The sequence below is a fragment of the Scyliorhinus torazame genome, chromosome 17, assembly GCF_047496885.1.
Source record: "Scyliorhinus torazame isolate Kashiwa2021f chromosome 17, sScyTor2.1, whole genome shotgun sequence".
NCBI lineage: Eukaryota > Metazoa > Chordata > Chondrichthyes > Carcharhiniformes > Scyliorhinidae > Scyliorhinus > Scyliorhinus torazame.
Genome location: NC_092723.1, coordinates 78,198,178 through 78,212,999, shown reverse-complemented (window position 1 = coordinate 78,212,999; position 14,822 = coordinate 78,198,178). Strand labels below are relative to the sequence as shown.

Below are 14,822 nucleotides of genomic sequence, written 5' to 3'. Positions count from 1 at the left end.
CTTTGTCTCTACTCTGATTAAAACTGACACAACAACTTGGATGACGACTCACCAAAGGTGATACATCTTTATTGAACCACTAGGCTTGGTACATGCTCACAATACTGGTTTCTGAGTTCCTCTGTCTGTCGCCATCTGTCTCAGCCGTCAATCTGAGCAACTTGCAAAATTGTTTGAACCACAGTAGCCTCGATGGTTTGTGGAAATGGCCCTTTAAACCTTTGTAACCTCCAACAGCGTTATTAATCTCAAAGCTGGGAAAAAGCGGCATATTTACTGCCCTTAATGAGGCTCTGCTTATATTCCCTGGTACCAGTCCTCCTACAGTTTGTTATTTTACTGAACTTTGCTGTTGCTAGTGAAGCTTTGACTTGACTAAATTGACCATCATGCTTTGTGTTTAGAGCCCATAGTTCAGTTCAATACAGCTCTTTACATATCTTCAGTCTTCATATCTTTTGTCTCGGTGTTCCATGTTACCACCATGAGGCAGACGACACACACATACATACCACACGGTTTACGCCACAACCAGTCCTGATTGTAAAATAAATAAGGAAATGGTTAAAAGGAGATTGTGAAGAGGTGGTACGGTGGCGCAGTGGTTAGCACTGCTGCCTCACGACGCCGAGGACCCGAGTTCAATTCCAGCCCCGGGTCACTGTCCATGTGGAGTTTGCACATTCTCCCCATGTCTGCGTGGGTCTCACCTCCACAACCCAAAAAGATGTGCACTGTAGGTGGATTGGCCAAGCTAAATTGCCCCTTAATTGGGAAAAAATTAATTGGGCATTCCAAATTTTTTATTTTTTTATTTAAGGTGATTGTGCAATCAATGGGTGAATAATATATTGGTTGACAGGATGATGCAGTTGAGTTCAGTCTATTTATAATCCTTGACTTCTCTCCTTCCCACAGGTCCATGCCACGTTTACTGAGGCAGCCAATCGTTCGAACTCGCAGGATGAGTCTTCACGGTAACGTTGCAGTGATTGAGCGGAATCTGTATCCTTCAGCGCCGATTGGCAAAGGCCCTCGCCAACGAGAAGAGAGCAATCCCCCACTGTATCTCCACAACGTGGTTCACCCAATCAGGCAGCAGAGTCTGGGTGGGTAGCTCAACAATTATCTGGTTTACAGAAAGAAGGAAGACTCATTTTTCTGTGATGCCTAAAGTTATCCAAAGTGCTTTACAGCCACTGAAGTACTTTTAAAAGTGTTGTAAGAATCAAGGCATCCATCTGAGAGGACAGACATTTTATCTGAAAGGCAGTTCCTCTGCCAGTGCAGTGCTCCCTCAGCATTACACTGAAGTGTTGGCCTGGATTGTGTGCCTAAATCTCTGGAGCACACTTTTCTTAAAAGTGGGGCTTGATCCCATGGCTTTCTGACTCGGAGTTGAGGGCTACCCTTTGACCCACGGGAGAGACAAAGGGTTGGATTCTCTGGTCGCCTGCGGCGAAATCGTGTTTGGCGATCGGCCGGAGAATCAAAGTTCCCGACCAAATCGGGGGCGGTGATGCTTTTGCGATGCTCCGCCCCCTCCAAAGCCGAAGTATCGCGGCCTCAGGACATTGCCTGAAGCCCGCCTCCGATGCTCTGCCCCCGACCAGCCGAGTTCCCGACGGTGTCAGTCGCGTGTGGTCCCACCCATCGGGAACTCGGTGTGGTGGCTGCGGACTCAGTCCAGTGCCGCTCAGTCGGGGGAGGGCCGATCCGTGGGCAGGAGGAGACTTTATCAGGGGGTGGGGGCACTGTTGGGGGGGGGGGTGGTCCAGAGATCGTGAGTCGGCCAAAGGGGGGCACTATTTCACGGGCCGGGTCCACGAGCGGCCTCTGCCATGTAGCACGGCACGGCCACAATGTGCATGCGCGGCCATGGACTCGGCAATTCTGCGGGCCCTATCGGCAGCTAGAGCAGGGTGCTCAAAGCTGCCGGCATGCTAGCCTCCAGCCAAATGGAGAATCGGTGGCCGTTTTACGCCATTTTTTCCGGAGTAAAACGGCACCGTTCCCACGGCGGCGTGGGGACATGGCCTCAGAATCGGAGAATCCAACCCAAAGTGTTTTTACATAGAATTTACAGTGCAGAAGGAGGCCATTCGGCCCATCGAGTCTGCGCCGGCTCTTGGAAAGAGCACCCTACCCAAGGTCAACACCTCCACCCTATCCCCATAACCCTGTAACCCCACCCAACACTAAGGGTAATTGTGGACACTAAGGGCAATTTATCATGGCCAATCCACCTAACCTGCACATCTTTGGACTTTGCACACGGGAAGGATGTGCAGACTCCGCACAGACTGAGACCCAAGCTGGAATCAAAACTGGGACCCTGGAGCTGTGAAGCAATTGTGCTATCCACAATGCTACCGTGCTGCTCAGCTGTTCCTCTTGTCGTCTCCCACTGGGCAACAGTTAGTACCTGGGTAAGGGAAACCATTGTGATGGTCTGATTCTGAATTGACTCAAAATCGACGTGTTCATACCTTGCAGCCTTATTGTGCCTCCGCTGCTTGATTCAGCTTGACGTGGGCTGAGGCTCTCCCCATTCCACATCCATTTCTGGTGCCCCTACCAGTGCAGTCCCACACCTTGAAATTCAGTGTAGGCCCAAGGCTTGGTAAACTGAGAATTGAAAAAAACCAAGACAAACTTGTGACAGCTGTGAAGAGAACATAATAATAATCTTTATTATTGTCACAAGTAGGCTTACATTAACTCTGCAATGAAGTTACTGTGAAAATCCCCTCGTCGCCACATTCCGGCACCTGTTCGGGTACACAGAGGGAGAATTCAGAATGTCCAAATTACCTAACAGCACTTCTTTTGGGACTTGCGGGAGGAAACCGGAGCACCCGGAGGAAACCCACGCACACACGGGGAGAACGTGCAGACTCCACACAGACAATGACCTAAACCGGGAATCGAACCCAGGCGCTGTGAAGCAATAGTGCTAACCATTGTGCTACCATGCTTCCCAGAATGTTTTAACCCTAAATGCTTACCTGTATTTACTTGAAGGCATCACTACATTGAAATGTTTGCAGCATTTGCTATTTATGTTTCAGTGTGTCAGCATTCCCCATCTGTTTATAGAGTGTGGACTGGTTGCTAGGGACCAGGGTCAGAAAAACAGTGTCCCTATCTGGAAGGACAGGACTCAGAAGGTCCAATCCCTCAAACATGGACCTTTTCTATGGGACCGAGAGAACCAAATCTGAGCCTGCAGGGGCCCAGGTCAATCACCGGGAGTCCACTGGGTGTAATGTTAGGAGGAGTTTAATGAAACTCAGGGAAGAAGTAATCTCACACTCCATGAATCTGTCCTGTCTTCCCCCTGCATGCAACCACCCCACACCCTCCATGTGCAAAGATCCCCTCAATCAGCTTCATGCTGCAGAACTGGTTTTGTAACATTGCTAGCCAGAGTTGAATGAGTCAGCTCTGGGCAGGATAGAAACAACCTTCAGCAAGAGGTAGAGTCACTGCATTCTCCTCTCATCCAAACCCACAACCCAACAACCCACAGCCGCCATCCCTCGCCCAGTCACACATTAAGCATGATGCAAATTTATTCACCTCACTTTCGGGACAATCCCTTTCCCTTCGGCAGGACTGGGTCAGATTGCATCTCACTGCAGGAATAATTACGCATAAAGCATCAGCCAGGCTGCACCTGAGTGCCGGTCACTCAGAGGCTGTGACATAGTGCCATTCTCACCTCCTCACCCACTGGCATTGCTGGTTACAGAGAGGGGCTGTGACACTATAGTCCCATTCGCACATCCTCACTCACTGGCAGTGCTGGTTACAGAGAGGAACTGTGACACTATAGTCCCATTCGCACATCCTCACTCTGGGGGCAGTGCTGGATACAGAGAGGGGCTGTGACACTATAGTCCCATTCTCACCTCCTCACCCACTGGCATTGCTGGTTACAGAGAGGGGCTGTGACACTATAGTCCCATTCTCACATCCTCACGCACTGGCAGTGCTGGTTACAGAGAGGGGCTGTGACACTATAGTCCCATTCGCACATCCTCACTCACTGGCAGTGCTGGTTACAGAGAGGAACTGTGACACTATAGTCCCATTCGCACATCCTCACTCTGGGGGCAGTGCTGGATACAGAGAGGGGCTGTGACACTATAGTCCCATTCTCACCTCCTCACCCACTGGCATTGCTGGTTACAGAGAGGGGCTGTGACACTATAGTCCCATTCTCACATCCTCACGCACTGGCAGTGCTGGTTACAGAGAGGGGCTGTGACACTATAGTCCCATTCGCACATCCTCACTCACTGGCAGTGCTGGTTACAGAGAGGAACTGTGACACTATAGTCCCATTCGCACATCCTCACTCTGGGGGCAGTGCTGGATACAGAGAGGGGCTGTGACACTTTAGTCCCATTCTCACATCCTCACTCTGGGTGCAGTGCTGGTTACAGAGAGGGGCTGTGACACTATAGTCCCATTCTCACATCCTCACTCACTGGCAGTGCTGGTTACAGAGAGGGGCTGTGATACTATAGTCTCATTCTCACATCCTCACTCACTGGCGGTGCTGGTTACAGAGAGGGGCCGTGACACTATAGTCCCAATCGCACATCCTCACTCACTGACAGTGCTGGTTACAGAGAGGGGCTGTGACACCATAGTCTCATTCTCACCTCCTCACTCACTGGCAGTGCTGGTTACAGAGAGGGGCTGTGACACCATAGTCTCATTCTCACATCCTCACTCACTGGCAGTGCTGGTTACAGAGAGGGGCTGTGACACTATAATCCCATTCTCACATCCTCACTCACTGGCAGTGCTGGTTACAGAGAGGGGCTGTGACACTATAATCCCATTCTCACATCCTCACTCTGGGGGCAGTGCTGGTTACAGAGAGGGACTGTGACACCATAGTCTCATTCTCACATCCTCACGCACTGGCAGTGCTGGTTACAGAGAGGGGCTGTGACACTACACTCTCATTCTCACATCCTCACTCACTGACAGTGCTGGTTACAGAGAGGGGCTGTGACACTATAGTCCCATTCTCACATCCTCACTCACTGGCAGTGCTGGTTACAGAGAGGGGCTGTGACACTATAATCCCATTCTCACATCCTGAATCTGGGGGCAGTGCTGGTTACAGCGAGGGGCTGTGACACTATAATCCGATTCTCACATCCTCACTCACTGGCAGTGCTGGTTACAGACAGAGGGACTGTGACACTATAATCCCATTCTCACATCCTCACTCTGGGGGCAGTGCTGGTTACAGCGAGGGACTGTGACACTATAATCCCATTCTCACATCCTCACTCTGGGGGCAGTGCTGGTTACAGAGAGGGACTGTGACACTATAATCCCATTCTCACCTGCTCACTCACTGACAGTGCTGGTTATAGAGAGGGGCTGTGACACTATAGTCCCATTCTCACATCCTCACTCGCTGGCAGTGCTGGTTACAGAGAGGAGCTGTGACACTATAATCCCATTCTCACTTCCTCACTCACTGGCAGTGCTGGTTACAGACAGAGGAACTGTGACACTATAATCACATTCTCACATACTCACTCTGGGGGCAGTGCTGGTTACAGAGAGGGACTGTGACACTACAGTCCCATTCTCACCTCCTCACTCACTGACAGTGCTGGTTATAGAGAGGGGCTGTGACACTATAATCCCATTCTCACATCCTCACTCACTGACAGTGCTGGTTACAGAGAGGGGCTGTGACACTCTCGTCCCATTCTCACCTCCTCACTCACTGACAGTGCTGGTTACAGAGAGGGGCTGTGACACTATAATCCCATTCTCACCTCCTCACTCACTGACAGTGCTGGTTACAGAGAGGGGCTGTGACACTCTCGTCCCATTCTCACCTCCTCACTCACTGGCAGTGCTGGTTACAGACAGAGGGGCTGTGACACTATAGTCCCATTCTCACATACTCACTCTGGGGGCAGTGCTGGTTACAGAGAGGGGCTGTGACACTATAATCCCATTCTCACATCCTCACTCACTGACAGTGCTGGTTACAGAGAGGGACTGTGACACTATAGTCCCATTCTCACATACTCACTCTGGGGGCAGTGCTGGTTATCGAGAGGGGCTGTGACAATATAATCCCATTCTCACCTCCTCACTCACTGGCAGTGCTGGTTACAGAGAGGGGCTGTGATACTATAATCCCATTCTCACATCTTCACTCACTGACATTGCTGGTTACAGAGAGGGACTGTGACACTATAGTCCCATTCTCACCTCCTCACTCACTGGCAGTGCTGGTTACAGAGAGGGGCTGTGACACTATAGTCCCATTCTCACCTCCTCACTCACTGGCAGTGCTGGTTACAGAGAAGGGATGTGACACTCTCGTCCCATTCTCACCTCCTCACTCACTGGCTGTGCTGGTTACAGACAGAGGGGCTGTGACACTATAGTCCCATTCTCACATCCTCACTCACTGGCAGTGCTGGTTACAGAGAGGGGCTGTGACACTACACTCTCATTCTCACATCCTCACTCACTGACAGTGCTGGTTACAGAGAGGAGCTGTGACACTATAGTCCGACTCACATCATCATTCACTGGCAGTGCTGGTTACAGAGAGGGGCTGTGACACTATAGTCCGACTCACATCATCATTCACTGGCAGTGCTGGTTTCAGAGAGGGGCTGTGACACTATAATCCCATTCTCACATCCTCACTCTGGGGGCAGTGCTGGTTACAGAGAGGGGCTGTGACACTATAATCCCATTCTCACATCCTCACTCTGGGGGCAGTGCTGGTTACAGAGAGGGACTGTGACACTATAATCCCATTCTCACATCCTCACTCTGGGGGCAGTGCTGGTTACAGAGAGGGGCTGTGACACTATAATCCCATTCTCACATCCTCACTCTGGGGGCAGTGCTGGTTACAGAGAGGGACTGTGACACTATAATCCCATTCTCACATCCTCACTCTGGGGGCAGTGCTGGTTACAGAGAGGGGCCGTGACACTTTTGTCCCATTCTCACATCCTCACTCACTGGCAGTGCTGGTTTCAGCGAGGGACTGTGACACTATAATCCCATTCTCACCTCCTCACTCTGGGGGCAGTGCTGGTTACAGGGAGGGGCTGTGACACTATAGTCTCATTCTCACCTCCTCACTCACTGGCTGTGCTGGGTACAGAGAGGGGCTGTGACACTATAGTCCCATTCTCACATCCTCACTCACTGGCAGTGCTGGTTACAGACAGAGGGGCTGTGACACTATAAACCCATTCTCACATCCTCACTCTGGGGGCAGTGCTGGTTACAGCGAGGGACTGTGACACTCTCGTCCCATTCTCACATCCTCACTCACTGGCTGTGCTGGTTACAGCGAGGGACTGTGACACTATAGTCCCATTCTCACATCCTCACTCACTGGCAGTGCTGGTTATAGAGAGGGGCTGTGACACTATAGTCCCATTCTCACATCCTCACTCACTGGCTGTGCTGGTTACAGAGAAGGGCTGTGACACTCTCGTCCCATTCTCACCTCCTCACTCACTGACAGTGCTGGTTACAGAGAGGGGCTGTGACACCATAGTCTCATTCTCACATCTTCACTCACTGGCAGTGCTGGTTACAGAGAGGGGCTGTGACACTATAATCCCATTCTCACATCCTTACTCTGGGGGCAGTGCTGGTTACAGAGAGGGACTGTGACACAACAGTCCCATTCTCACCTCCTCACTCACTGACAGTGCAGGTTATAGAGAGGGGCTGTGACACTATAATCCCATTCTCACATCCTCACTCACTGACAGTGCTGGTTACAGAGAGGGGCTGTGACACTCTCGTCCCATTCTCACCTCCTCACTCACTGACAGTGCTGGTTACAGACAGAGGGGCTGTGACACTATAGTCCCATTCTCACATCCTCACTCTGGGGACAGTGCTGGTTACAGAGAGGGGCTGTGACATTATAGTCCCATTCTCACATCCTGACTCACTGGCTGTGCTGGTTACAGAGAGGGGCCGTGACACTATAGTCCCATTCTCACATCCTCACTCACTGACACTGCTGGTTACAGAGAGGGACTGTGACACTATAGTCCCATTCTCACATCCTCACTCACTGGCTGTGCTGGTTACAGAGAGGGGCTGTGACACTATAATCCCATTCTCACATCCTCACTCACTGGCTGTGCTGGTTACAGAGAGGGGCTGTGACACTCTCGTCCCATTCTCACCTCCTCACTCACTGACAGTGCTGGTTACAGACAGAGGGGCTGTGACACTATAGTCCCATTCTCACATCCTCACTCTGGGGACAGTGCTGGTTACAGCGAGGGACTGTGACACTATAGTCCCATTCTCACCTCCTCACTCACTGACAGTGCTGGTTACAGAGAGGGGCTGTGACACTATAGTCCCATTCTCACATCCTCACTCTGGGGACAGTGCTGGTTACAGAGAGGGGCTGTGACACCATAGTCTCATTCTCACATCCTCACTCACTGGCAGTGCTGGTTACATAGAGGGGCTGTGACACTATAATCCCATTCTCACATCCTCACTCTGGCGGCAGTGCTGGTTACAGCGAGGGGCCGTGACACTATAGTCCCATTCTCACATCCTTTCTCACTGGCTGTGCTGGTTACAGAGAGGGGCTGTGACACTATAGTCCCATTCTCACATCCTCACTCTGGGGGCAGTGCTGGTTACAGAGAGGGACTGTGACACTATAATCCCATTCTCACATCCTCACTCTGGGGGCAGTGCTGGTTATAGAGAGGGGCTGTGACACTATAGTCCCATTCTCACATCCTCACTCACTGACAGTGCTGGTTACAGAGAGGGGCTGTGACACTATAGTCCCATTCGCACATCCTCACTCACTGACAGTGCTGGTTACAGAGAGGGGCTGTGACACTCTAATCCCATTCTCACATCCTCACTCTGGGGGCAGTGCTGGTTACAGAGAGGGGCTGTGACACTATAATCCCATTCTCACATCCTCACTCTGGGGGCAGTGCTGGTTACAGAGAGGGACTGTGACACTATAATCCCATTCTCACATCCTCACTCTGGGGGCAGTGCTGGTTACAGAGAGGGGCCGTGACACGATAATCCCATTCTCACATCCTCACTCACTGGCAGTGCTGGTTACAGACAGAGGGACTGTGACACTATAATCCCATTCTCACATCCTCACTCTGGGGGCAGTGCTGGTTTCAGCGAGGGACTGTGACAGTATAATCCCATTCTCACCTCCTCACTCACTGACAGTGCTGGTTATAGAGAGGGGCTGTGACACTATAGTCCCATTCTCACATCCTCACTCTGGGGGCAGTGCTGGTTACAGGGAGGGGCTGTGACATTATAGTCTCATTCTCACCTCCTCACTCACTAGCAGTGCTGGTTACAGACAGAGGGGCTGTGACACTTTAGTCCCATTCTCACATCCTCACTCTGGGGGCAGGGCTGGTTACAGAGAGGGACTGTGACACTATAATCCCATTCTCACATCCTCACTCTGGGGGCAGTGCTGGTTACAGAGAGGGGCTGTGACACTATAATCCCATTCTCACATCCTCACTCTGGGGGCAGTGCTGGTGACAGAGAGGGACTGTGACACTATAATCCCATTCTCACATCCTCACTCTGGGGGCAGTGCTGGTTACAGAGAGGGGCCGTGACACTATAATCCCATTCTCACATCCTCACTCACTGGCAGTGCTGGTTACAGACAGAGGGGCTGTGACACTTTAGTCCCATTCTCACATCCTCACTCTGGGGGCAGTGCTGGTTACAGAGAGGGACTGTGACACTATAATCCCATTCTCACATCCTCACTCTGGGGGCAGTGCTGGTTTCAGCGAGGGACTGTGACACTTAAATCCCATTATCACCTCCTCACTCACTGACAGTGCTGGTTATAGAGAGGGGCTGTGACACTATAGTCCCATTCTCACATCCTCACTCTGGGGGCAGTGCTGGTTACAGGGAGGGGCTGTGACATTATAGTCTCATTCTCACCTCCTCACTCACTGGCTGTGCTGGTTACAGAGAGGGGCTGTGACACCATAGTCCCATTCTCACATCCTCACTCTGGGGGCAGTGCTGGTTATAGAGAGGGGCTGTGACACTATAATCCCATTCTCAATTCCTCACTCTGGGGGCAGTGCTGGTTACAGAGAGGGGCTGTGACACTATAGTCCCATTCTCACATCCTCACTCTGGGGGCAGTGCTGGTATCAGCGAGGGACTGTGACACTATAATCCCATTCTCACATCCTCACTCTGGGGGCAGTGCTGGTTACAGCGAGGGACTGTGACACTATAATCCCATTCTCACATCCTCACTCACTGGCAGTGCTGGTTACAGACAGAGGGACTGTGACACTATAGTCCCATTCTCACCTCCTCACTCACTGGCAGTGCTGGTTACAGACAGAGGGACTGTGACACTATAGTCCAATTCTCACATCCTCACTCACTGGCAGTGCTGGTTACAGACAGAGGGACTGTGACACTATAATCCCATTCTCACATCCTCACTCTGGGGGCAGTGCTGGTTATAGAGAGGGGCTGTGACACTATAATCCCATTCTCACATCCTCACTCTGGGGGCAGTGCTGGTTATAGAGAGGGGCTGTGACACTATAATCCCATTCTCACATCCTCACTCTGGGGGCAGTGCTGGTTACAGAGAGGGGCTGTGACACTATAGTCCCATTCTCACATCCTCACTCTGGGGGCAGTGCTGGTTTCAGCAAGGGACTGTGACACTATAATCCCATTCTCACATCCTCACTCTGGGGGCAGTGCTGGTTACAGAGAGGGGCTGTGACACCATAGTCCCATTCTCAGATCCTCACTCACTGGCAGTGCTGGTTATAGAGAGGGGCTGTGACACTATAATCCCATTCTCACATCCTCACTCACTGGCAGTGCTGGTTACAGACAGAGGGACTGTGACAGTATAATCCCATTCTCACATCCTCACTCTGGGGACAGTGCTGGTTACAGAGAGGGGCTGTGACACTATAGTCCCATTCTCACATCCTCACTCTGGGGGCAGTGCTGGTTACAGAGAGGGGCTGTGACACTATAATCCCATTCTCACATCCTCACTTACTGGCAGTGCTGGTTACAGAGAGGGGCTGTGACACTATAATCCCATTCTCACATCCTCACTCACTGGCAGTGCTGGTTATAGAGAGGGGCTGTGACACCATAGTCCCATTCTCACATCCTCACTCACTGGCAGTGCTGGTTACAGAGAGGGGCTGTGACACTATAATCCCATTCTCACATCCTCACTCACTGGCTGTGCTGGTTACAGAGAGGGGCTGTGACACTATAATCCCATTCTCACATCCTCACTCTGGGGGCAGTGCTGGTTACAGAGAGGGACTGTGACACTATAGTCCCATTCTCACATCCTCACTCTGGGGGCAGTGCTGGTTACAGAGAGGGGCTGTGACACTATAATCCCATTCTCACATCCTCACTCTGGGGGCAGTGCTGGTTACAGAGAGGGACTGTGACACTATAATCCCATTCTCACATCCTCACTCTGGGGGCAGTGCTGGTTACAGGGAGGGGCTGTGACACTATAATCCCATTCTCACATCCTCACTCTGGGGGCAGTGCTGGTTACAGACAGAGGGACTGTGACACTATAATCCCATTCTCACATTCTCACTCTGGGGGCAGTGCTGGTTTCAGAGAGGAGCTGTGACACCATAGTCTCATTCTCACATCTTCACTCACTGGCAGTGCTGGTTACAGAGAGGGGCTGTGACACTATAATCCCATTCTCACATCCTCACTCTGGGGGCAGTGCTGGTTACAGAGAGGGACTGTGACACAACAGTCCCATTCTCACCTCCTCACTCACTGACAGTGCAGGTTATAGAGAGGGGCTGTGACACTATAATCCCATTCTCACATCCTCACTCACTGACAGTGCTGGTTACAGAGAGGGGCTGTGACACTCTCGTCCCATTCTCACCTCCTCACTCACTGACAGTGCTGGTTACAGACAGAGGGGCTGTGACACTATAGTCCCATTCTCACATCCTCACTCTGGGGACAGTGCTGGTTACAGAGAGGGGCTGTGACATTATAGTCCCATTCTCACATCCTGACTCACTGGCTGTGCTGGTTACAGAGAGGGGCCGTGACACTATAGTCCCATTCTGACATCCTCACTCACTGACACTGCTGGTTACAGAGAGGGACTGTGACACTATAGTCCCATTCTCACATCCTCACTCACTGGCTGTGCTGGTTACAGAGAGGGGCTGTGACACTATAATCCCATTCTCACATCCTCACTCACTGGCTGTGCTGGTTACAGAGAGGGGCTGTGACACTCTCGTCCCATTCTCACCTCCTCACTCACTGACAGTGCTGGTTACAGACAGAGGGGCTGTGACACTATAGTCCCATTCTCACATCCTCACTCTGGGGACAGTGCTGGTTACAGCGAGGGACTGTGACACTATGTCCCATTCTCACATCCTCACTCACTGACAGTGCTGGTTACAGAGAGGGGCTGTGACACTATAGTCCCATTCTCACCTCCTCACTCACTGACAGTGCTGGTTACAGAGAGGGGCTGTGACACTATAGTCCCATTCTCACATCCTCACTCTGGGGACAGTGCTGGTTACAGAGAGGGGCTGTGACACCATAGTCTCATTCTCACATCCTCACTCACTGGCAGTGCTGGTTACATAGAGGGGCTGTGACACTATAATCCCATTCTCACATCCTCACTCTGGCGGCAGTGCTGGTTACAGCGAGGGGCCGTGACACTATAGTCCCATTCTCACATCCTTTCTCACTGGCTGTGCTGGTTACAGAGAGGGGCTGTGACACTATAGTCCCATTCTCACATCCTCACTCTGGGGGCAGTGCTGGTTACAGAGAGGGACTGTGACACTATAATCCCATTCTCACATCCTCACTCTGGGGGCAGTGCTGGTTATAGAGAGGGGCTGTGACACTATAGTCCCATTCTCACATCCTCACTCACTGACAGTGCTGGTTACAGAGAGGGGCTGTGACACTATAGTCCCATTCGCACATCCTCACTCACTGACAGTGCTGGTTACAGAGAGGGGCTGTGACACTCTAATCCCATTCTCACATCCTCACTCTGGGGGCAGTGCTGGTTACAGAGAGGGGCTGTGACACTATAATCCCATTCTCACATCCTCACTCTGGGGGCAGTGCTGGTTACAGAGAGGGACTGTGACACTATAATCCCATTCTCACATCCTCACTCTGGGGGCAGTGCTGGTTACAGAGAGGGGCCGTGACACTATAATCCCATTCTCACATCCTCACTCACTGGCAGTGCTGGTTACAGACAGAGGGACTGTGACACTATAATCCCATTCTCACATCCTCACTCTGGGGGCAGTGCTGGTTTCAGCGAGGGACTGTGACACTATAATCCCATTCTCACCTCCTCACTCACTGACAGTGCTGGTTATAGAGAGGGGCTGTGACACTATAGTCCCATTCTCACATCCTCACTCTGGGGGCAGTGCTGGTTACAGGGAGGGGCTGTGACATTATAGTCTCATTCTCACCTCCTCACTCACTAGCAGTGCTGGTTACAGACAGAGGGGCTGTGACACTTTAGTCCCATTCTCACATCCTCACTCTGGGGGCAGTGCTGGTTACAGAGAGGGACTGTGACACTATAATCCCATTCTCACATCCTCACTCTGGGGGCAGTGCTGGTTACAGAGAGGGGCTGTGACACTATAATCCCATTCTCACATCCTCACTCTGGGGGCAGTGCTGGTGACAGAGAGGGACTGTGACACTATAATCCCATTCTCACATCCTCACTCTGGGGGCAGTGCTGGTTACAGAGAGGGGCCGTGACACTATAATCCCATTCTCACATCCTCACTCACTGGCAGTGCTGGTTACAGACAGAGGGGCTGTGACACTTTAGTCCCATTCTCACATCCTCACTCTGGGGGCAGTGCTGGTTACAGAGAGGGACTGTGACACTATAATCCCATACTCACATCCTCACTCTGGGGGCAGTGCTGGTTTCAGCGAGGGACTGTGACACTTAAATCCCATTATCACCTCCTCACTCACTGACAGTGCTGGTTATAGAGAGGGGCTGTGACACTATAGTCCCATTCTCACATCCTCACTCTGGGGGCAGTGCTGGTTACAGGGAGGGGCTGTGACATTATAGTCTCATTCTCACCTCCTCACTCACTGGCTGTGCTGGTTACAGAGAGGGGCTGTGACACCATAGTCCCATTCTCACATCCTCACTCTGGGGGCAGTGCTGGTTATAGAGAGGGGCTGTGACACTATAATCCCATTCTCACATCCTCACTCTGGGGGCAGTGCTGGTTATAGAGAGGGGCTGTGACACTATAATCCCATTCTCAATTCCTCACTCTGGGGGCAGTGCTGGTTACAGAGAGGGGCTGTGACACTATAGTCCCATTCTCACATCCTCACTCTGGGGGCAGTGCTGGTATCAGCGAGGGACTGTGACACTATAATCCCATTCTCACATCCTCACTCTGGGGGCAGTGCTGGTTACAGCGAGGGACTGTGACACTATAATCCCATTCTCACATCCTCACTCACTGGCAGTGCTGGTTACAGACAGAGGGACTGTGACACTATAGTCCCATTCTCACATCCTCACTCACTGGCAGTGCTGGTTACAGACAGAGGGACTGTGACACTATAATCCCATTCTCACATCCTCACTCTGGGGGCAGTGCTGGTTATAGAGAGGGGCTGTGACACTATAATCCCATTCTCACATCCTCACTCTGGGGGCA

General features: G+C 51.7%; 1 protein-coding gene across 3 annotated transcripts in view; it reads left to right on the top strand.

Annotated features, from left to right (window-relative positions):
* Nucleotides 1-14,822, top strand: part of LOC140393965 (BTB/POZ domain-containing protein KCTD20-like) — a 170,870-nt gene that overhangs the window by 60,348 nt on the left and 95,700 nt on the right. For all 3 annotated transcript variants that reach the window (XM_072480670.1, XM_072480669.1, XM_072480671.1), the window contains one exon: nt 919-1,109. In XM_072480670.1, coding sequence (XP_072336771.1) covers nt 919-1,109 — 191 coding nt within the window. The remainder of the gene's footprint in view (nt 1-918; nt 1,110-14,822) is intronic.